Here is a 25588-nt window from a genome sequence, read left to right as displayed (position 1 = left end):
CTGCATGGCCATAAACAATCTATTTGTTAATAATTCTAGATTGTAAACACGGTTTTCATTATACTGTGGACGTCATTTGTAAACTATTGCTAACAGGTTAATTTACTCCATTGTTTGTGGGCTTTAACTTTTAATTACACAAGTGATTGAAAGAAGTATTTTGAAAAAATATATACCCTGCACCTTGTGGATAATATCCAAAGCCCATCTGTCTGGAAAACAACATGGGAAAAGTAAGAAAAAAAATATTTTTTTTACAAATGTATCAAACATTTAAACTTTTATTGCACAAGACACAATTACTTTAGTCATAGAAATTAGCTTAACCCTAATAACCCTGATTTACTGAGACTTATTTAGTATATTCTTCTATTTTGCAGGTTTGTTGTTTAAGAGGTGTACACTGCTACTACCCACCAGAGAAAGGCTCAAGTTTATTCATAAGATTGTTTCTGAAGTAAGACTCTTGTAACATTTTTTGCAAATATTTTGTTTCAGAATTACTGTTGGAACACAGACTGTACACATTATTAAATAGAGCACATAGACCTGATGAGGCTGATGTACTTTCATGGAAAATCAATCTTTGAATGATTGTATAATCTTGATATTAAGATGAGCATTTTAAAGTCCAGTAAAGAAGTGAAAAGCTCATGGGTCTGAATATATTCAGTCACTGCTCACCCAACGTGACTGATAGTGGTAGCAAGATTGTCCATCAATGTTAGATTCATGGGGGGTTGGCTCCCAGCAACACCACTGATCAGCTAATAATTTGTAGTAGTCTGGTGAGTGCCACATTCAGTTTATTGCTTGGTACTGCAGCTTATGCTTATTCAGATGTCTACAGAGCTGTGCTTCAAAGTCTACGTTCACATTTGAGGTCGGCGCCGCAGCGTCGGTCGCCGCATGCGTCATGCGCCCCTATATTTAACATGGGGGCGCATGGACATGCGTCGCACTTGCGTTTTGCGCCGCACGCATCCCTGCGGCGCCCGCGTCCGGGCGCAGAGGACGCAGCAAGTTGCATTTTTGCTGCGTCCAAAATTAATGAAAAAAAGGACGCATGCGGCGCAAAACGCAGCGTTGTGCATGCGTTTTCCTGCGTTTTTGTTTGCGTTGTGCGCTGCGGCGCCGACGCTGCGGCGCACAACGCAAATGTGAACGTAGCCAAGAAGTGAAATGGATGTCGTGCACCTCTGGACCATCAAAGATTTTTGATTAGCTGATCATGGGGTGTGTCAAGATTTGGACCTCCACCAGACATAATACTAAGGATGGACCATCAAAATTCCAGAAAACTCTTTGAAAATATTTACATACTGGTAGTTTCATTGTGCAATTTGCCTAGCCTAACCCTTTAGGGACCATAGAATTGTTTTCCGCTTTTGTTTTACTGTACTGTCTAAAAAAATTTGAATGGGCTGAAATTGACTGGTTTTTGTTTTCATTGCATTCATTATGCATTAAAAATGACCTGGAAACATGATTGGTTAGGTCAGTCCAATAACAGCGATACCAAACATGGTATTTTTTCCCACCTAAGTAATGAAAACAAATTCAGAATTTTGCCCCAATTTTTTTATTTTTATTTTTTGCTTGGTGTCATCATTTTCCAAGACCCATAACATTTTTATTTTTCTATTGCTGGTGCACAATGAGGGCTTGTTTTTTGTACAGTGAGCTGACATTTTTGTTGATGCCAACATAGCTTAAATTCAGTGCTTTGATTGCTTATTTTTAGGGAGGTGAGGTGACCAGAAAAACACTATTCTTGCATTTTGAATTTTTTTTCTCTTTGCAGTGTTTACCGCAGTGGTTAATTAATTAGATAGAGCAGACTTTCATGAACACGGTGATACCAAGACTGTTGATATGAAAACAGAAGACCCATGAACATACCCCCCCTTTAGAAAATACACTGACACAAATGTAACTTCTTTTATGGATGGAGTCGGCCACAGCTTTATTAAGATGAATTTAACCAAACTGTATTTCTTTATCTTTAACCATCGTCGAGCTGAAACGTTATGCACCAGCGGACTCCCGGAGGGCAAGTCATTCTTCAGTTTGTATAAAGCTGAAACCATGTAATTTTACCACCAAGGTGGAGCTTGTGTAAACCTACACCGAGCCCCGACCCCACTTAAAAATAGAGCCTGCTCGACTCTGTCCTGAAGGCCGGAAAGAAATATATCCAGGCCTATATTATTTAGGTGAACCCCATCTTGGGACATCAGGTGCCGATTATTCTCTTCCAGCTGCCTGTGACAAATTACCACACCCACCCTGGACGTAGCAAAACATAAAATCTGGCAATTAACTGTTCTACGTTTACTTTTTACAGCTAAAGCATCCCTGGCACCTTGCCAAGTGACCTGCGGAATGATTTCTGACCAACCTACAATTATTTCTAGGAAAAAACAGCTATATGCTTCAGATCCGCCCGCACCTAGGCCATGAGTTCAGCCATTTTTAGAAAGCAAAGGTCATTGCCACTGGTATAATCAAAACTACTGGAGAACCAGACATCTTGCTGGTCTCCAGAGCCTCAGATAAAACCTGGGACATCTCTACATCACGTCCATATTCTGAAAACCTCTTTGCCAGTAAAAAGACATAGGAATGGCCCAAAAATCATAATGTTGGCCTCCGAGAACCTAAAAGATATATATGTTAGTTTAACAGCTCAGAGCGAATGTAACTTGCAAAACATTCTAATTTCCAATGCCCAATTCCCTGAATCTCCTTATTTGATATGCATGCCCTGGACTCTTCCGTAGCTGGGTCGATCCTGAATGAATGAGTGGCAAAATCATTGGGAGAAACACCCATCAGAGCTAGACAACGCTTGAGAATGGACTTAAGTTAAAAACGAGTCAGAGAACTACTGTCAAAATTATTTAAAAAATTCTTATCCGTTGGACAGAAGAACAAATAATCAACAATTGCAGGAAAAAGAAGAAATGTTCCAGCTTCTGGTAAACCAGAAGCTGGAGTATTTCTTCTTTTTCCTGTAATTGCTATACATGAGTGGTTGGCTCGTGGTTCCGTGCATGCTGGACTCCTATAAACTTCAACGATAAGCTGGCACTATGCTTTTCTGCAAATAATCAACAACCATACGGATAGGGCATACCAAACCACCGTTTTAAAGGGATCTAAAAACCACAACCAAACTATCCATTTTAGATAGCCAAATCCGTAGACGGATGGAATCATTACTAACAAAATGCCATCTTTTTGTAAACACCCTGACTTCTCTTTAGAGGGCGCAACAAGCTCGTTGACCCGAAAGGGCCTAGAAAAAGGCTAATTAAAAAGCCGCACTGTATAAAGCCGCCTCGTATTTATCCTTACATACTGTATGGGTTGCAGAGATCAACCGACCCAGCAATTAATAGGTAATTGGGCGCCAATATTGTTTTCTGACTTACTCCTTTTTCCAGCCCTTCAATGCTTGGCGAATAAGGAAGGACTTAGTGAGGTCAACAATACCCCAAAAACAAAAATGAAAACTTAAGCCCGCTAATTTGATCTGCGCTACCTTAGCGGAAACATCAATGTTCCTCAAGTATAAAAAATACTAAACCATTTTACCTAGAAGGGAAGAAACATCTTTTTCACAAAACCTTGGTCCAACAAAAAGACGCCAGTCGTTCCATGCCTTACCATAGTTGTTCCATGTAGCAGGAGCCAAAGAAGACCTGATCAAAGATCATTGGTACCTCCCATAGCTCCGCGGGGCTCAGTGTTCCCTGGCAGCTTCCGACATGAGTTCCCAAAAATCCTGCCAACGAAAACGTGACAAAGCATCAGCACAGACATTCTTAAACCCCAAGAACATGACGTGATCTAAACCAATTGTTAAACTGAAGGCACCGAAGTACCAAATGCCTGAGCAATGCTAAAATTGGCAAAAAAGATGATGTGAGATTGTTTATGTAGCTTACTACACCAGAATTGTTTGTGCAGAAACACACCTTCTGATTTGCAAGTCTGAAGCCCCAGAGTTCGGCGGTTACCATGATGGGAAATAGCTCAAGGAAGGAGATTTTACTGCACAGTCCGGAGCTGATCAAAGACTCCAGCCAGGAATCTGCACACCACTTGATGCTGAAAATAGCACCGAAGCCAGCAGAGTCGATAAATAACTCTAACTCAACTTTAAACACGTCGGTCGATTGACAATACTTATGACCATTGTCATTAATGAGAAACATTTTCCAAATTTTCAAATCCTCCTTCATGGATCTTGATATTCAAATTTGATGCAAAGGTCTAGAAATACCCCTGGTGACCAAAAAAAAATCAGCCAGGGAAAAAACTCTGCCCATGGGCATTACCAAACAGCAAAAAACAAAAGCCCGAGCAGAGATTGCATTTGTTTAAGCGTCACTTTTTTGTCTGCAGAAAAAACCTACAATTATATGCAAAAGCTTATCCTGTCCAGGACCCCTTCCATATAAGGGTAGTGGTCCACTAATTTTTATTGTTTTTATTTTACATTATTTTTTAGTCCCTTTAGGGAACTTCAAGTTGCTATCACTTGTACTATATACTGCATGGTATTGCAGTATTACAGTATATGCTGCAGTATATAGTGTAAACCTTCAGCAGGACTCCAGCTGCCATTGTAGCCCATCGGTCCTCCGCAAATGTGAGGCGGGAGATTGATGGGAGCTGGTTCACATACTTTATGTAGCAGTGCACCATCTATTTAAATAGCGCTATCAGAGATTGTTCCCCGGTTGTTAGAGATAGATGTTGGCTATGTAATATAGCTAGCATTAGCTGTGTAACGTGTGGAGGGAAGTCAGCTCCTGAGCCCCTCCACACATGTGGATCACTTCCTGAGATGTTAATTCACGTCTTTATATAGGTTCTTTATATAGGAAGGGATATAATAACATCTTTTTATACACCCTCTTAGTAATTTCTAGTGCGTCCCTCTTTAGGACCCTCATTTGTAATCAAGAGTGGAGAGCTGCTGAAAAGTGTTTTTCTCACTTTGGGACTCCGATGATTGACAGCAAGTGGCTGCAGGGAGACTTAGGGTATGTCTCCACGTTCAGGATTGCATCAGGATTTGGTCAGGATTTTCCATCAGTATTTGTAAGCCAAAACCAGGAGTGGAACAATCAGAGGAAAAGTATAATAGAAGCATATGCACCACCACTGCATTTATCACCCACTCCTGGTATTGGCTTACAAATACTGATGGAAAATCCTGACCAAATCCTGATGCAATCCTGAACGTGGAGACATACCCTAAGGCTGTGTGCGCACAGTGCGTTTTTGATGCATTTTCACAGTTTTTTTTCCTGGCCGGAAATGGGCCAAAAAAGCTATGGAATCCTTATGCAAGCTAATTCAATGATAATTCGAAAGTGTTGTGCCCAAGATCAGTACATTTCCTTTGAGTATTTGTGGTGGGGTTTTTTCTGCAGCATGTAATTTCTTTGTGCGTTTCTGTAGCGTTTTTTTATCCATTGACTTCAAATGAGTCAGCAAAAAGTAGGTATGTAAATGTTTGCATTTTTTACCGGCTTCCTATGGTGTTTCCCACACTGTTATCTGTGTGACAGCGTGGGAAACACCGATGCGGTGGTTCTTATCAACGGTAACGCTACCACCGGTAAGACCGTCAGTCAAAGCGCTGCTGTCAGATGTTAGCGTGACCCCCCAGCTGTGAGCAGGGCCGGACTGGGACTAAAAATTCAGCCCTGGCATTTGAAGTTACACAGGCCTACTTGTCACATGGTGACTTTATAATATGTTTGTACACTTGTAGGCAGGGCCGGTTTTAGGCAAAGTGGGGCCCTACGCCTAGGCAAAGTTTAAAATGGGGCCCCAAATGCTAACATATTGCACATCACACAAAAGCATTTTGGTTGTATTTACAAGCGCTGAGTTCAGGCGCTAAATGAGTTTGATCGACAATACTGAAGTTGTTCAACACTTGTTTCCCGGCCTCTTTCCACCGTCTGAGAAAGAATGATGGGACAGAATGATCACTAACAGATCACTAACCGATCCCCATACAGTATCATGTTATCAGCAGCACATCTACAGTTTACAGCGGCGATGTGCTGCTGAGAACAATGATGTTTCTTCCGGCAAAAACAATCTGAATATGCAGCATTTTACTTGTTTAGTAAAATACACCCCATAGTCCTCCATATATTATAATGTGCTCCACAGTCCTCTATATAGTATAATACAGGTCCTTCTCAAAAAATTAGCATATAGTGTTAAATTTCATTATTTACCATAATGTAATGATTACAATTAAACTTTCATATATTATAGATTCATTATCCACCAACTGAAATTTGTCAGGTCTTTTATTGTTTTAATACTGATGATTTTGGCCTACAACTCCTGATAACCCAAAAAACCTGTCTCAATAAATTAGCATATTTCACCCGTCCAATCAAATAAAAGTGTTTTTTAATAACAAACAAAAAAACCATCAAATAATATAATGTTCAGTTATGCACTCAATACTTTGTCGGGAATCCTTTGGCAGAAATGACTGCTTCAATGCGGCGTGGCATGGAGGCAATCAGCCTGTGACACTGCTGAGATGTTATGGAGGCCCAGGATGCTTCAATAGCGGCCTTAAGCTCATCCAGAGTGTTGGGTCTTGCGTCTCTCAACTTTCTCTTCACAATATCCCACAGATTCTCTATGGGGTTCAGGTCAGGAGAGTTGGCAGGCCAATTGAGCACAGTAATACCATGGTCAGTAAACCATTTACCAGTGGTTTTGGCACTGTGAGCAGGTGCCAGGTCGTGCTGAAAAATGAAATCTTCATCTCCATAAAGCATTTCAGCCGATGGAAGCATGAAGTGCTCCAAAATCTCCTGATAGCTAGCTGCATTGACCCTGCCCTTGATGAAACACAGTGGACCAACACCAGCAGCTGACATGGCACCCCACACCATCACTGACTGTGGGTACTTGACACTGGACTTCAGGCATTTTGGCATTTCCTTCTCCCCAGTCTTCCTCCAGACTCTGGCACCTTGATTTCCGAATGACATGCAAAATTTGCTTTCATCAGAAAAAAGTACTTGGGACCACTTCGCAACAGTCCAGTGCTGCTTCTCTGTAGCCCAGGTCAGGCGCTTCTGCCGCTGTTTATGGTTCAAAAGTGGCTTTACCTGGGGAATGCGGCACCTGTAGCCCATTTCCTGCACACGCCTGTGCACGGTGGCTCTGGATGTTTCCACACCAGACTCAGTCCACTGCTTCCTCAGGTTCCGGTCACCTCTTCTCGTTGTACAGCGTTTTCTGCCACATTGTTTCCTTCCAACAGACTTACCATTGAGGTGCCTTCATACAGCACTCTGGGAACAGCCTATTTGTTGAGAAATTTCTTTCTGGGTCTTACCCTCTTGCTTGAGGGTGTCAATGATGGCCTTCTTGACATCTGTCAGGTCGCTAGTCTTACCCATGATGGGGGTTTTGAGTAATGAACCAGGCAGGGAGTTTTTAAAAGCCTCAGGTATCTTTTGCATGTGTTTAGAGTTAATTAGTTGATTCAGAAGATTAGGGTAATAGGTCATTTAGAGAACCTTTTCTTGATATGCTAATTTATTGAGACAGGTTTTTTGGGTTATCAGGAGTTGTATGCCAAAATCATCAGTATTAAAACAATAAAAGACCTGACAAATTTCAGTTGGTGGATAATGAATCTATAATATATGAAAGTTTCATTGTAATCATTACATTATGGTAAATAATGAAATTTAACACTATATGCTAATTTTTTGAGAAGGACCTGTACACTCCTTATAGTCCTCCATATATTAAAATACACTGCTCAGTCCTCCACATAGTATAATACACTCCTCATAGTCCTCCATATAGCATAATACACTCCTCATAGTGCTCCATATAGTATAATGCACCGCCATAGTCATCCATGTAGTACAATTCACTTCCCATAGTATAATGCACCCCATAGTTCTTCATATAGTATAACGTATTCCCCATAGTCCTCGATACAGTATAATGCAGCCCACATATAGTATAATGTAGCCACCACCCTACAGAATATAATGCGGCAACCACAGAGTATAATGCAGCCACCCCACAGAGTATAATGCAGCCACCCCACAGAATATAATGTAACCCCATAGAATATAATACAGCCCACCTCCCCATAATATATAATGTAGCCCCCCATAGAATATAATGCAGCCCCCCTGTTATGATCCCAGTGGCTTAGGATCACAAATCTAACCAGCTAAGTGAGAGATAATAGGACGAGCCCTGGGGATGTGGTAACTGGACTGACCGCAAAACCTGATCCTAACCAAACACACTAAAGGTAGCCGTGGAACGTATCCTGAAATCCTAGACGTCTCTTCACGGCCTGAGAAACTGACTACCCCTAAAGAGAAAGTACAGACCTCACTTGCCTCAGAGAAATAACCCCAAAGATATAGAAGCCCCCACAAATAATAACGGTGAGTTAAGAGGAAAAGACAAACGCAGAGATGAAACAGATTAAGCAAATGAGGCCCGCTAACGCTAGATAGCAGAAAATAGCAAGGGATCTGTGCGGTCAGTAAAAAACCCTATGCAAAAATATCCACGCAGAGAATGCGAGAACCCCCACACCAACCAACGATGTGGGGGGAGCAACTCAGCACCCCAGAGCACCAGCAAGCAGGGAAATCACATACTAGCAAGCTGGAATAAACAAATCATATACTAGGACACATCTTGAACACAGATGAGCAAAAATAAGCAAACAAAACTTAGCTTCTCTTGGAGAGACTGATAACGGATGTAGAAAGGAGCAATCAGAATAGCACTGAATACAACGACAGCAGGCATGAACTGAGAGTCCAAGTGAGCTTAAATAGAAAACCAGACCACAGATAACGAGACAGCTGAAGCCAGTCACAAACCTGCAGAAAGACAGCACTCACACAGTACCACTTGTGACCACAAGAGGGAGCCCAGAAATAGAGTTCACAACACCCCCCATAGTATATAACACAACCTCCCCCATAGTATATAACCCAACCTCCCCCATAGAATATAATATACCACCACAATAGTATATACCACAGCCACATAGTACATAACATAGCCTCCCCATAGAAGATAATATACTCCCCATAGTATATAGCAAAGCCTGCATAGTATATAGCACAGCCCACATAGTAGATAACACAGCCCACACAGCAGTATACAGCACAGCCCACACAGTAGTATATACAGCACAGCCCACACAGTAGTATATACAGCACAGCCCACACAGTAGTATATACAGCACAGCCCGTACACTAGTATATACAGCACAGCCCGCACAGTGGTATATACAGCACAGCCCGCACAGTGGTATATACAGCACAGCCCGCACAGTAGTATATCTAGCACAGCCCGCACAATGGTATATCCAGCACAGTGGTATATACAGCACAGCCCGCATAGTGGTATACCCAGCACAGTGGTATATCCAGCACAGACCGCACAGTGGTATATCCAGCACAGCCCGCACAGTGGTATATCCAGCACAGCCCGCACAGTGGTATTTCCAGCACAGCCCGCACAGTGGTATATACAGCACAGCCCGCACAGTGATATATACAGCACAGCCCACACAGTGCTAAATACAGCACAGCCCGCACAGTGGTATATCCAGCACAGCCCACACAGTGGTATATCCAGCACAGCCCGCACAGTGGTATATCCAGCACAGCCCGCACAGTGGTATATCCAGCAGAGCCCGCACAGTGGTATATACAGCACAGCCCGCACAGTGGTATATACAGCACAGCCCACACAGGGGTATATCCAGCACAGCCCACATCTCTCCTCCTCCACCCCCCCCCCCCCCCGAGAATGTGCCCACAGTCCAGTAAAAAAAAACAAACACTCTCCTCACCTTTCCTCTTGCCAGCGTTGCTTCCTGCTCCTGTCTCAGCAGCTGCAGTCTGCCCGGGACACAGCAGGTGCGCGATGATATGACGTCATCGTGCACCCGCAGTGTCAGAGGCAGAGCAGGGAATGATGGGAGAGGGAGCGTCTGTAGACGCTCTCTCCTCCATCATTGCATTCAACTGTACCGGCGTCATAGACGCCGGTATAGTTGAATGCGGTGGCAGGGGGGTGAGTCGTCGGCGGCGGGAGGAGGCGGATCGAGCGGCCCACTACTGGCACCGGCCCTTCTGGCATTTGCCAGAAGTGCCCGATGGCCAGTCCGGCCCTGGCTGTGAGTGTGACCCGCAGTGGTGACCTGCAGTAAAAAGCTTACCACAGGTTCGCAGACATGCGCTGATGAGACTACTGCTCCCATCGGGTTACATCTGCTGTCACTGATAACAGTGATAGCTGCTACCGCTGATGGGAGACATAGTCTCATCTGCTGGCGCCAGTGCTCACCATTAAAAAAAAAAAGTAAAATAATTACATACCTGTTCAAATAAAAATACAAAAACCCATTATACTCACCTAACACCAAATCCCCAATGCCCTTGTCTCCTAGAAAAAATGTAAAATAATAAACCACCATATACTCACCTGTCTGCCATTGTCCACATAATCCTGAGTGCCCCACAGCGATCTCACGTGTATAACAGTCACATCGTGACATGTGACTGCTCTACCCAGGCTGCCGCCGATACACTGACAGGAGGTAATCGCTCCCGCAGTGTATCACTGAGCTGCCGTGAGAGAGTTCACCGGAGTTCATCAACTGATCAGTTCCGGTGCTCTCACGTCACCACCGCTGTATGTGAACTTTCTCACGGCAGCTTAATGATAGACTGTGGGAGCGATTACCTCCTGTCAGTGTAGCGCCGGCTGTCTTAGAGAGCAGTCACATCAGTGACTGCTCTCAAAGTCATGAGGATCGTCGTGGGACATTATGGATTATCTTCTCTGCAGACAGGTGAGGAATATTTTGGTTTATTTTATTTTTGCTGCAGGAGACGTTGGTGTCGGTGGACTAGGTGTTCGGTAAGTATGGTTTAATTAAGATTCATTAAAGAAGTCTGTGTCATTATTTAAAATAAAGGACTTTATTCTGGGTGTATGTTTTTTATACAATATCACTATGGGGTTACTAATGGATAGGTGTCTCATAGACACCTCGCCTTTACTAACCTGTGGGCTTGATGTCACCTGACAATACAAAAGTGACATGAACCCCACTTGCCACCGCTACAGGGCAAGTGAGAAAAGCATCTAATAGATGCGCCTTTTCTGGGGCAGCTGAGAGCTGATGTTTTTAGTCTGGGAAGGGGCTAATGTCCATGGCCCCTTCGTAGGCTGTTAATATCAGCCTGCAGTGGTCTGCCTAGCATTTGCTGGTTAGATTTTATAGGGGGACCCTATGTAAAAAATTTTCTTGGGCCCCCCTGTAAAGTAGCCAGTAAAGGCTAAGCAAACAGCTGTAAGCTGATATTAATAGCCTGGGAACCTTTACAGCTATTGGTTCCTTACCAGAATCTTAACATTAGCCCTCAGCCTTCGCCTTTCCCTCTGCTGGTTATTAAAATTACGCGGCAGCCCACACAATTTTGTTTTTTTCATATTTTTTTGTCTTTAAAATTAACAGTTGGGGTTTGGTTACAGCCTTTGTATGTTCGTTCTGTTAACACTCTTACATAGGCTGATTAAAATGTGTGTAGGTTTGTGTGTATGTTTGTGTTTACTTATCGGCTTAGTAATAAGGGTGTCGGGCTGACACCATTTCATTACTAAAGGTACCGTCACACTCAGCGACGCTGCGGCGATATAGACAACGAGCCGACCTAAACTAGATCGCTGGAGCGTCGCTGTTTAGGTCGCTGTAGAGACGTCAAACACAGCAACTCCAGAACGATGCCGGAGCGATCCAGTGACGTAATGGCGACTCACTTCTCGTTCTCGCTGGTTGTTAGCTCCATTACATCCATTGTTAGCGTCATTGCTTTTGATGTCAAACACGACGATACACGCCGACCTGGCGACGAAATAAAGTTCTGGACTTCTAGCTCTGACCAGAGATGGCACAGCGGGATCCAGATCGCTGCTGCGTGTCAAACACAACGAGATCGCTATCCAGGACGCTGCAATGTCACGGATCGTTGTCGTTCTCTTTGCAAAGTTGCTGAGTGTGACGGTACCTTTAGCCTAGGGCTAGGTGTCAATGACAGCTGCTGACACCAAGCCCTAATCCCATTACTCTGAGCTATGTGCACACGTTCAGGAATTCTTGCAGAAAATTCCTGAGGAAAACCTGAAATTTTCTGCAAGAAATCTGCTAGAAAACCGCATGCGTTTTTTTGCGCGTTTTTACCGCGTTTTTGACGCGTTTTTGATGCGTTTTTTTCCGGACATTTCCCAATGCATTTTAAGTGGGAAATCCGCAAAAAACCCGCAAAATTAATGAACATGCTGCGTTTTTTACCGCGATGCATTTTTACCGCGGAAAAAAACGCATCATGTGTACAAAAAGTGCAGAATTCATTAAAAATGATAGGATGCATAATATAAGCAGATTATTTGCGGTTTTATAGCGTTTTTATAGGGAAAAAACGCGAAAAAACCGCGAATAATCTGCAACGTGTGAACACAGCCTGATGCCACTGCATCAGCATGACAAGTTACATCACAAAACTTTTTTAAAAAATATCTTTATTTAGCTCAAAATAGCCTTCATTGCTGTACAAAAACGCAGCAAAAACGCATATTTTTGCCGCAGTGTTTTTCCTGCTAAGAGATGCAGAAATTTCTGCTAGAAAATACTCAACTTGCGCACATAGCCAAAAACTTCCAGGAGGTCGATTATACAGAGTTTAAACTGAAATTTATTTTCAGAATACCACTATATCTGCAGTTAAATATAATTTTTGGATGTGGGAGGTTTCCTTTAATTTAATGCACTCAATGTATTTGCATTCACAAAGTAAAACGTGAAATTATTACAGTATATTTTTTCTTTTTTTTATCTTTTGCACTTTACTTTTATCTGGATATTTTATGTTGGAAAGTATTGTTTTAATGTTGGAAATTTTCTTGTCATTTTGCATCTGGATAATTGCTATTACTTTGAAGCCAGTTATCTATCTCTGACAATCAACCGTGATAAAAATGAGTTGTGGCCTTTTAAGACTTTTGCTAGATTGAAATTCCTTTATGGAAGTATTACTGCCTGGAAATTATTTATGGAATTTCAAGTTCGGTTCACAATGGAAGCAAGTGCATATTATTTATAGGAATAGATAATGACAACCAGGGGGAGGAACAATGTGGGGACAAATGCAGAACAAATATACTGTAGGCTAAACAGCCACTTGGCAGCTTCTTTTTGCGTCATATTATGGTACCTTAATACTGTGAATGCCTGAATATTATAGCATCCAGAAGTGAATGACAAGATTGCATGCCATGTTAAATCAGAAGCTTACTGAGTTTGGGCCCTTTAGGATGTTTAACAAATTTACCTTTGCTTTCTTTTACAGATTTCTTGTTTTAAATTGTGTGGCTGTCCATCTCCAACACAGTGTCTGGGTCTCCTGTGCTATGGTGCATTTTTAAAGGTGTTTTTCTGTTACTTAATATTCAAGTATTTGACCGATTCTTATCATCCTCATCAGCTATGGACAGCACTTCTATATATAGTGTTAATGAGACGTGCATATAAACAAACACACATGTATGTACACAGTGCAGAAACAAAATCACAAGCATTTAAGTGCTGTATGAGAGTGTTTCAATTTTATTCATTCATTATGTATAATGACTCAATGGAAAGGAAAGCATTAGATTATCTAAAAACTAGATTCAAGTACAGAACAACTGTATGTGCCCAATAAGGTTTTTATTTTATGAACAGAAATATTTCACACTTAATGTCTGGCCTTGATTTTGACATTGCTCAGTTTGTAAATATATGAACAATCTTCCACATCCAGAAAATGATGTGTCTTTTTCCACTGAAGTAAGAAACAAATTTCAATGCTATTCAGTTTGGCAAGCCAGTTGAAAGTGTCAAAACTGCAAACACTATTGCGGATCGCCCCACAGTGGAAATCTGGAAAAGTTTACTCTCCCTAATGAGGGGAAAAGAGTATATTTGTTTTGTTTTCACTTTCAGCTGAGTTATAGCACTGTCCCAAGAATGAGCAGGAAAATATTGAATCCAGCAAAGTACTTAGTAGCATGCTATTAGTAACTGGGTAAAACTCTGAAGTATTATACTGTATATTAACAACAGGAAGATTTGCAGCAGATTTCAATAATCAAATTCATTATAATTTCTTCTAACTGCACGTGAATAAGATTTTCACAAACATTGAACCGTAAGGCAATGTTCACATGTTGAGTATTTGGTGAGTTCTTTACCTCAGTATTTGTAAGCCAAAAACAGGAATGGAACAGTCAGAGGAAAAGTATAATAGAAACACGTCACCATTTCTGTATTTCTCACCCACTCCTGGTTTTGGCTTATAAATACTAATGTAAGGCCGGGTTCACATTACTGTTTCTGTGCGCTGCGTATGATCTGCATACATCCGCATGCGTACATATCTTTAACATGGTGTACGCAGGGACATGCGTCGTTTCGCGGTGTGCGGCGGTGTCTGGCAAACGCGACATGTTGCATTTTTGACCCGTCAAATATTGCACAATTGTTTGCATGCGGACGGTTGCGGATGATTGCGTAAAAAAAACACATTACTGTTCATGGGAACGCATTGGTACGCAAGGACATGTGTACGTATGTGTTCGATACGCATGCGTACTTCACACTAATCAAGTCCAGGAAATGATGTTAAATCACTGCAAAATCACTGATGTATAAAAGGGGGTCTGGAGACAGGTAGTCCATTACTCTCAAGACTCTGGATAGAAGCACAAGACTCTGGACAAGACTCTGGATGTAAGTATAGAACCTTTGAAAATGTCTGTTTGTCTTTGCAGTCTGTACTAATTTTTTTCTGTTTCTTGTAGACTGTTTGCTGCTCCGGTCCTGTTGCTGTCATCCTGTTGCTGGCGTCCTAGTGCTGCCGCCGTCCTGTTGCTGCCGCCTTCCTGTTGCTGCCGTCTTTCTGGTGCTACCGTCCTGGTGCTGCTGGATGGAAGTTTATAAGCTTTGAAAATGTCTGTTTCTCTTTGCAGTCTGTACTCTGTACTAATTGTTTTCTGTTCCTTGTAGACTGGTTGCTGCTCCAGTCCTGGTGTTGCTGCCGTCCTGGTGCTGCTGCTGTCCTGGTGCTGCCTGACTGCTGTGCTGTTGGACTACTGCCTGTAATGTAAGTATTGGTGTCCATTGTTCTTTTTTTTGTGCTACATTGTGTTTGGCTCTTAACAAGTTAAATTTTTCTAATTTGTTGTTTCCTCTCGTGTTTCACTTGACTGCTGCCTGCTCATCCAACATGTCCTCCACTGAAGCTTCCGAAAGTGGACATGACACAGATTATGTAATCACATTTGATTTACTGATTGGTATGTATTGACTGTCAATACTAGACATGTGTTAAATCATGTATTTTCTTTACAGGTACCTGACAGTGCAGAAGAGCAGGAGCAGTCTAGTGGAAATGATTCTTCCCAGGGTCGACGGCCTCAAGTTGCTAAGGAGGAAAGACGGGGTGTAAGTAGCCTTTATCATAGTTGTAATTGAATTTGTTTTCAGTTTTACTGAAAGTGGCCAGATCGCTGTTGGATGATTGGGACCATGCAAGGCCACAAGTCAGAATGGATTTTCATAAGTATTGCAACATGGTCTTTCACGCATCGGTTTTGCTGTAAATGTTGGTGTCTTTTTACAATCATTTTTTTTCTTCCCCCTTCACAGTGAAGAGAGTAAAACTTCGTTGGTGCTCGATGAAGGATCGCTTCAATAAGGACATGAGAGAGGAGATTCGGGTTCGAAGTGGTGCTGCTCAAAAAGTCACAAAATATAAGTACCATCAGTGGCTTTTTTTTCTGAGGCCTGCGCTTGCTCAGCGAACGTGAGTATCTTTTGTGTTGTCTTACTATTATTTAAACTTTTAATTTTTTTACTCATGTTTTTCATTTATTTTTCACACCGAACCTTGTACAGCACCACAGAACCTGGATCGTCCTCAGTTGGAGAGGCCCCTCATCGACCAGCCAACGAACAGGCCCAGTCCCAATCATCCACCAGCGATGAAGCAACGAGGCAGACTTCACAGGCTCGGGAACAGGAAGCCAGTCCATCTGGTTTTCCCCTCTCCCAGCCCTCTGCCACTACTCTTGGGTCTGCTTGCCAGCGGCAGAGGACCTGGGAGAGGTCAGTCATACCCGAGTTTATTCACTTAAGCTCCGTCTTCCAGGTTGGGATGAAGGCGGTTGTAGAAAGACTGGATAGTGGGTTCACTCACGTGAACATACTTTTCCAGGATGTCCACAGACGCCTTGACCGCCTGGAAGCTGACCTTAATAGACCGGCTCAACATTATTTTTCCTCTATAGAACGGGGCGTGATGGAAAACCTTAGTCCTGATCTCCAGCTCTATGTGATGAAGGCCTGTCAGGATGCTTACACCGAGGCCATACAGCGGTCCCAATATCAGCAGCAGGCACCAAGTTCTTTCCCTACAGGGCAACAAGCTCCAGGAAAGCATCAGTGGCACTATCCACCACCACCACAACCACCGCTGGACATTAGGAGTGTTCCAACACTACCCAGCTACACCATGCAGCCGAATGCAGCAGCCAAGCCTTCCCCTTCAACCACACAGCCGAGTGCAGCAGCCCACCCTTCCACTTCTACCATGCAGCCGAGTGCAGCAGCCCAGACTTCCACTCCCACCACGCAGCAACAGGAAGGAAAAGGCCGAGGAAGCAGCAAAACCAAGTCCAGGAAACGTAAAACTGCCAAAAAACATTAACCACCCCCTCCGCCCTCACTTCCGAATGTGTCTCTTTTTTCCAGTCTGTCCACACCTTCCCTTGGTTCTTTCCCATCCAATGTGTCAATCCCTTCCAACTTGTTTTCCACTCCTAATGTGTCCTTTTCCCCCAATGTGTCCTCTGCAAATGTTTCTGACCCAATCCTCCAATTGTCTGCCACTTCCACTTATCCTGCTTCCCCAACCACTCCAAGCCTACCATCACAGCCTGACACCCCCCAGGTCCACCATGTCACTCCCTCCCGCAGAATCCGAAAGTAATTATATTTTCATTTTAAAAAAATTAAAATAGTTTTTATTTTTGTTAATAAAAATTCTTTTGATTCACAATAACTGTCTCACTGTGTTTTCTTTAGCTCTTTATTTAACCCCTTAGTGACAGAGCCAATTTGGTACTTAATGACCGAGCCAATTTTTACAATTCTGACCACTGTCACTTTAAGAGGTTATAACTCTGGAACGCTTTATCGGATCCCGCTGATTCTGAGATTGTTTTTTCGTGACATATTGTACTTCAAGTTAGTGGTAACATTTCTTTGATATTACTTGCGATTATTTATGAAAAAAATGGAAATATGGCGAAAATTTTTAAAATTTTGCAATTTTCAAACTTTGTATTTTTATGCCCTTAAATCAGAGAGATATGTCACAAAAAAATAGTTAATAAATAACATTTCCCACATGTCTACTTTACATCAGCACAATTTTGGAAACAATTTTTTTTTTGTTAGGGAGTTATAAGGGTTAAAAGTTGACCAGCAATTTCTCATTTTTACAACACCATGTTTTTTTTAGGGACCACATCACCTTTGAAGTCATTTTGAGGGGTCTATATGATAGAAAATAACCAAGTGTGACACCATTCTAAAAATTGCACCCCTCAAGCTGCTCAAAACCACATTCAAGAAGTTTATTAACCCTTTACGTACTTCACAGGAACTGAAACACTGCGGAAGAAAAAAATGAACATTTAACTTTTTTTTGCAAACATTTTACTTCAGAACCATTTTTTTAAAATTTTCACAAGTGTAAAAACAGAAATTTAACCACAAGTTTTGTTGTGCAATTTTTCCTGAGTACGTCGATACCCCATATGTGGAGGTAAACCACTGTTTGGGCGCACCGCAGAGCTTGGAAGTGAAGGAGCACCGTTTGACTTTTTCAATGCAGAATTGGCTGGAATTGAGATCGGATGCCATGTCGCGTTTGGAGAGCCCCTGATGTGCCTAAACAGTGGAAACCCCCCACAAGTGATACCATTTTGGAAACTAGACCCCTTAAGGAACTTATCTAGATGTGTGGTGAGCACTTTGAACCCCCAAGTGCTTCACAGAAGTTTATAACGTAGAGCCGTGAAAATAAAAAATCGAATTTTTCCTACAAAAATGATCTTTTTGCCCCCAAATTTTTATTTTCACAAGGGTAACAGGAGAAATTAGACCACAAAAGTTGTTGTGCAATTTCTCCTGAGTACGTCGATACCCCATATGTGGGGGTAAACCACTGTTTGGGCGCACCGCAGAGCTTGGAAGAGAAGGAGTGTCGTTTTACTTTTTCAATGTAGAATTGGCTGGAATTGAGATCGGACGCCATGTCACGTTTGGAGGGCCGCTGATGTGCCTAAACAGTGGAGACCCCCCACAAATGACACCATTTTGGAAACTAGACCCCTTAAGGAACTTATCTAGATGTGTGGTGAGCACTTTAAACCCCCAGGTGCTTCACAGAAGTTAATAACGTAGAGCCGTGAAAATAAAAAAAAAATCGCATTTTTTCTACAAAAATGATCTTTTTGCCTCCAAATTTTTATTTTACCAAGAGTAACAGGAGAAAATGGACCCCAGAAGTTGTTGTACAATTTGTCTTGAGTACGCCGACACCCCATATGTGGGGGTAAACCACTGTTTGGGCGCATGGCTGAGCTCGGAAGCAAAGGAGAGCCATTTGACTTTTCAATGCAAAATTGACTGGAAATGAGATCGGACGCCATGTCGTGTTTGGAGAGCCCCTGATGTGCCTAAACAGTAGAAACCCCCCAAAAGTGACCCCATTTTGGAAACTAGACCCCCCATGGAACTTATCTAGATGTGTAGTGAGAACTTTGAATGCCCAAGTGCATCACAGAAGTTTATAATGCAGAGTCGTGAAAATAAAAAATAATTTTTTTTTAACAATAAAGATTTTTTAGCCCCCAAGTTTTTATTTTCACAAGGGTAACAAGAGAAATTGGACCCCAAAAGTTGTTGTCCAATTTGTCCTGAGTATGCTGGTACCCCATATGTGGGGGTAAACCACTGTTTGGGCGCACGGCAGAGCTCGGAAGGGAAGGAGCGCCATTTTGGAATGCAGACTTTGATAGAATTGTCTGCGGGCGTTATGTTGCGTTTGCAGACCCCTAATGTACCTAAACAGTAGAAACCCCCAACAAGTGACCCCATTTTGGAAAATCGACCCCCCAAGGAACTTATCTAGATATGTGGTGAGAACTTTGAATGCCCAAGTGCTTCACAGAAGTTTATAATGCAGAGTAGTGAAAATAATAAAAAAAAAATTTTCCCACAAAAAATATTTTTTTAGCCCCCAAATTTTTATTTTCACAAGGGTAACAAGAGAAATTGGACCCCAAAAGTTGTTGTCCAATTTGTCCTGAGTATGCTGGTACCCAATATGTGGGGGTAAACCACTGTTTGGGCGCACGGCAGAGCTCGGAAGGGAAGGAGCGCCATTTTGAAATGCAGGCTTTGATAGAATGGTCTGCGGGCGTTATGTTGCGTTTGCAGAGCCACTGATGTACCTAAACAGTAGAAACCCCCCACAAGTGACCAAATTTTGGAAACTAGACCCCCTAAGGAACTTACCTAGATATGTGGTGAGAACTTTGAATGCTCAAGTGCTTCACAGAAGTTTATAATGCAGAGTAGTGAAAATAAAAAAATATTTTTTTTTTCCACAAAAAAGATTTTTAGCCCCCAAGTTTTTATTTTTACAAGGGTAACAGGAGAAATTGGACCCCAAAAGTTGTTGTCCAATTTATCCCGAGTACGCTGATGCCCCATATGTGGGGGTAAACCACTGTTTGGGCGCACGGCAGAGCTCAGAAGGGAGGGAGCACCATTTTACTTTTTTAGCGCAAAATTGGCTGTCGTGTTTGGAGACCCCCTGATGTACCTAAACAGTGGAAACCCCCAAATTATAACTCCAACCCTAACTCCAACACACCCCTAACCCTAATCTCAACCCGATCCATAATCCTAATCACAACCCTAACGATAATCACAACCCTAACCCCAAAACAGCCCTAATCTCAACCCTAACCATAACCCTAATCAAAACCCTAAATCCAACACACCCCTAACCCTAATCCCAAACGTAACCCTAATACCAACCCTAATCCCAAACGTAACCCTAATCCCAACCCTACTCCAAACCCTAACCCTAATCCCAACTCTAACCCTAACTTTAGCCCCAACCCTAACCCTAACTTTAGCCCCAACCCTAACCATAACTTTAGCCCCGTCGTCACAAAAAAGTTCAATGTAACCTTTTTTTGTACGTCGCGTCCGCCATTTCCGCGCATGCGTGGCCGTAACTCTGCCCCTCCTCCCCAGGACATAGACTGGGCAGCGGATGCGTTGAAAAATTACATCCGCTGCCCACGTTGTGCACAATTTTCACAACGTACGTCGGGCCAACGCATTGCGACCGCCTCGTACCGACGCAAGTGTGAAAGAAGCCTAAGGCTACTTTCACACTAGCGTCGTACTTGGCCCATCGCAGTGTGTCAGGCCGATGTACCGACGCTAGCGTTGTAAGCGCCGCACAACGGGTGCAGCGGATGCTGTTTTTTCAACGCATCCGCTGCCCCATTGTGAGGTGCGGGGAGGCGGGGGCGGAGTTCCGGCCGCGCATGCGCGGTCGGAAATGGCAGACACGTCGCACAAAAAAGTTACATGTAGCTTTTTTGTGCCGACGGTCCGCCAAAGCACGACGCATCCGTCGCATGATGGATGCGACGTGTGGCAATCCGTCGCAATGCGTCGCTAATGCAAGCCAATGGAGAAAAAACGCATCCTGCAAGCACTTTTGCAGGATGCGTTTTTTCTCCAACGACGCATTGCGGCGGAAGCCAAAAAACGCTAGTGTGAAAGTAGCCTAACCCTAACCCTAACCCTAAATTTAGCCCCAACCCTAACCCTAACCCTAAATTTAGCCCCAACCCTAACCCTAAATTTAGCCCTAACCCTAACCCTAAATTTAGCCCCAACCCTAACCCTAACCCTAAATTTAGCCCCAACCCTAACCCTAATTTTAGCCCCAACTCGTCTCTCCTGTCGGCCGGCAGATGGCAGCAGATGGCGGGCGCACTGCGCATGCGCCCGCCATGATGAAAAAGCCGGCCGGCAGGAGAAGACAGAAGAGGACCCAGGGACACCGGGTGAGTATGTTAGGGTCCCCGAATCCCCCTATTTCTCTGTCCTCTGATGTGTGATCACATCAGAGGACAGAGAATTACAGATCGCTTTTTTTTTTTTTTTTTGCGGTCGCCGGTAAACTGTTAATTACCGGCGATCGCAAAACAGGGGTCGGTGCAAACCGACCCCGATAATGTTCTTTGGGGTCTCGGCTACCCCCGGCAGCCGAGACCCCAAAGATCTTCCGGGTGCCGGGCGTACTGCGCATGCGCCCGCCATCTTTTCCCCGGAAAAAAGATGGCGGCGCCCATCGGGAGCCACGAGGAGCACCGGGGGAGGTAGGTGAGTATTGGGGGGCTATCGGGGGCCATCGGGGACCCTATTTCTCTGTCCTCCGATGTGCGATCATATCGGAGGACAGAGAAATTAAATGGCAAATCGCGGTTTGTTTTTTTTCGACCGCCGGTAAACAGTTAAATACCGGCGATCGCAACTCGGGGGTCGGTAAAAACCCCCCGAATCATGTTCTCTGGGGTCTCGGCTACCCTCGGCAACCGAGACCCCAGAGAAAATCTGACTCTGGGGGGCGCTATTCACTTTTTCCACAGCGCCGTTAATTAACGGCGCTGTGGTTTAAGTACCTTTAGCGGCCGCCGTTAAAAGGCGTATCGGCGGTCGTTAAGGGGTTAAACATGTGTGTATTGTTGAGTGTATTGTTGAGTGAAGTATTTATCTCTTTATTTAAACATCTGTGTATCGTTGAGTGTATTTTTGAGTGAAGTATTACCGGGTGTTACAGTTAAGGTGTTATTAAAGTTACATTCAAGGTGTCAAAATTACAGTCTGAAAAAAGTACAGGAACATAACATTTCAGGTACATTTGACTAAACCATTTCATCTTGTCATGACACATGTCCAATATCAGAGACAAAGTTGGCAGCCAATTAACCCTCATTTGGGCAACTTCCACTGTAGTACTCAGAGAGTGAGCATGATAATCCGGCAATGTGGTATTAACAGGTTCCTCAAGTTCGAAGTGGGGTTGCTCTTTTGCCAGGATGTAATTATACAGAACAACACACGCTTTCACAACCTCATCAATTGTCTCCACTTTAAGATTGATTGGGGTTCCCAATGCGCGCATTTAGCTGCCAGCAAACCAAAGGCATACTCCATAGTTCTTCGTGCCTCTTGTCAGTCTGTAGTTGAAAATCCTTTTGGTGTGATTCAAGTCCCGACTTGAATATGGTTTTAAGAGGTTGGCACACATTTGATATGCTTCATCCCCAACAACAACAAATGGCATTGGCGGTCCTTCAGTGTTTGGAAGAGGTTGTGGCGGTGGAAAATAAAAATTATTAGCATACAAACGTTGTCCCATGTCAGAGTTTTTGAAAGTCTGTGAGTCATTTGCTTATCCAAGTGAGCCAACGTCATCAAATCGGCATTCAGCATCCGCAATCGCCATGAGAACAATGAAAAAGTTTTTTTTATAATTGAAGTACTCAGATTTACTTCCAGCAGGTTTTAGAATCCGAATGGGTTTGCCGTCCACAGCCACCACGCAGTTTGGAAAATTACAAATTTCCTTGAATTTTTCAGCATTTTTCAGCCAGAGTTCAGTTGTTGGTTGGGGGAGGAATTCAGCACGCAGAACGTCACACAATGCATGGTAGGTGTCTCCAACAATCCCAGAAAGGGTGGACAATCCAATCCAAAATTGAAAATGTAAAGATCTTAAGGTCTTTCCGGTAGCCAGGAATCTGTGGAAAAGAAAATGGGAAAACAAATCTGTACATGGCTTTTATAACAAGATAATTAATGACAGGTGTTTCATTTTCAAAATTACATACCTTAGGGTCACCAACAGACGTTCTTCAGCAGGAATTGCTCTACGTAGCTGCGTGTCCTGCCTGGTGATGGATCCTTTGACACATTGAAGCAATTCTTGGAAGCTCTGTTCAGACATCCTCGTGTATTCGAAAAACTTTTGCGGGTTTTTATGAAGCTCGGTGTACAATTTGAGTGGTAGGCTCCATAGCTCTCTCGGACTTCAACAATGGGGTGTTGCCAATAGCGACGACGACATCTTCTCCATCTTTTTCTTCTCCTTTCTTCCTCACAAGCCACAGCAAAAGCAAAAGCCAATTTCAATGATAAATCCAGATTCAGATTGAAGCTCTCCACGCTAAGAGCCATCTTGCACCACGATACAGCATCAAAAGAAGAGGATTTCATCTGTGCAGGGTCTATATATAGAAATCCCATAAGCCACGCCCATTGTGAAAGACCGTACGCATGCGCATAAACAACGCAAACGCATGCAAAAACGCATACAAACGCAGTGTTTTTTGGCCGTCATGCGTAAGATCATGCAGATAAAAACGCTGCGTAAACATGTGTTTGCATGTGTTTTGGCACACGTTTGCGCATGCAGATGATACGCTGCGCACAGAAACGCTAATGTGAACCTAGGGTTACATACTGACTAAATAATGACCGCGTGAACGTGGCCTTAATGAAGAACTTCTGGACAAACTTGTGTTCCTTAGCAAAATGACAGTAGTGTATTGCACATGTGTTCAAATACTTAGCGATCACTGTTTTCTCCCATTCTCAGTTCCATTCCAATCCTCTTCTGAACCACGTGATGATAAGTCAGACTAGCTGGCTCACACAACTTCTGTTTGCAGAGGTAGTTGCTTTTCCAATGTAAGCATATGAGGCACACAATGAGGCTCTCACAAACTTGCATTGGGAAAACAACACAAGACGCAGTGTAAGCCAGCTAGTATGAATTGCAGTCGCAGGGATCAGAATGGCGCTAGGTACTAGAGAAGTCAAAGATTCGTAAGTATTTGAACTCATGCACACTACATATGTATTAATAATGGATTAAACCCTTCATGACGGGGCCCATTTTAGTTTTTTCGTTTCCATTTTTTCCCAGAGCCATAATTCTTTTATTTTTCTGTTCCCATAGACATATGAGGGCTTGTTTTTTGCAGGACGTGTTGTACTTTTGAATAACACCATTCATTTTACCATATAGTGAACTCGAAAACAGAAAAAAAATTCCAAGTTCGGTCAAATTATGAAAAAAAAAAATCTGTTTTTGGAATTGTTTTTACAGTGTACATTTTATGGTAAAAGTGACCCTGCAATATGATTCTCCTCATCAATATGATTATGACAATACCAAACATGTCCAGTTTGTTAAATTATTTTAGTAGTGAAAAAAAATCTACGCGACCAATCACAATGCAGTGACGTCTTCTAAGGTATTTCAAGCGCTTGAAAGACCTTAGGTGACGTCACTGCTTTGTGATTGGTCGCGTAGCGGTCACGCGACCGCTACGGACCAATCAGAGCGCAGTGACCTCATCTAAGGCCCTGCAAGCGCGCATTCTTAGGTACAACGGCTCCCGGTTACGGCGGTAAAGTCCAGGAGCCGCCGGAGAGGTGAGTATATCCCTATTTTTTATTTTAATTCTTTATTTTACACATTGATATTAATCCCGATACCGATTCCCGATACCACAAAAGTATCGGATCTCGGTATCGGAATTCCGATACCCGCAAGTATCGGCCGATACCCGATACTTGCGGTATCGGAATGCTCAACACTAATTGTGTCCCTATTTTACGAAACCCGTACCTTTTTTACTTTTCACCTGATGGTGCTGTGTGATAGCTCGTTTTTTGCAGAGCAAGTACCGTATTAGTACCATATTGGGATAGTTGTGACTTTTTGATGGCTTGGTACAGCATTTTTTGTTGAATTGTGGTGACCAAAAAAACATAATTTTTGGAGTTCTTGAATTTTTTCCGTTTACGGTATTTACCAATCGGGTTAATTGTTTTTATATTTTGATAGATCAGACTTTTCTGAATGCGGCGATACCACATATGTGTATTTAAAAAAAAAAAAAAAAGTAATATATTTATTTTCAATGAGGGAAAGAAAGTTGATTTTAAACTTCTAGGTTTTTTTTTATATTTCTTTAAAACTTTTTTTTTTTTACTGTTTCTGTTACCCCCCTACCTTAGGGTGCTTGAAGATGCAATAGTCCGATCACTTGTACAATAGCATTGCTGAATATAGCAGAAATCACAGTTTCCTTTGAAGCTCTACCTGCGATATTTAGCAGCAGGTCTAGGCTGTAATACTCAAACATTGCCTGCAGGGTTTGGGGGTGGTCTCGCTGTGTGAACCTGCTCCATACACCCACTTCTGCCTTGCACCATATATATAAGGCACATGTCGTGAAAAGCTTAAGGAAT

The 25588-nt window shown here is 42.9% G+C and overlaps 1 protein-coding gene across 6 annotated transcripts in view; it reads left to right on the top strand.

Annotated features, from left to right (window-relative positions):
- FBXO47 (F-box protein 47) overlaps nucleotides 1–25588 on the top strand; it is a 294585-nt gene that overhangs the window by 136407 nt on the left and 132590 nt on the right. For 5 of the 6 annotated variants that reach the window (XR_013213411.1, XM_077252314.1, XM_077252317.1 and 2 more), the window contains 2 exons: nucleotides 381–457; nucleotides 13473–13550. Coding sequence is in view for 5 of the 6 variants with exons in the window: in XM_077252314.1 (XP_077108429.1) it covers nucleotides 381–457; nucleotides 13473–13550 (155 nt within the window). In the remaining variant the exon portion in view is untranslated. The remainder of the gene's footprint in view (nucleotides 1–380; nucleotides 458–13472; nucleotides 13551–25588) is intronic. The other variant, XM_077252313.1, reaches the window with a different exon arrangement.

This window comes from Ranitomeya variabilis, chromosome 4 (assembly GCF_051348905.1).
Source record: "Ranitomeya variabilis isolate aRanVar5 chromosome 4, aRanVar5.hap1, whole genome shotgun sequence".
Classification (NCBI taxonomy): domain Eukaryota; kingdom Metazoa; phylum Chordata; class Amphibia; order Anura; family Dendrobatidae; genus Ranitomeya; species Ranitomeya variabilis.
Note: the sequence above shows the minus strand (reverse complement) of the source record. Positions and strands in the feature narration are given on the sequence as shown.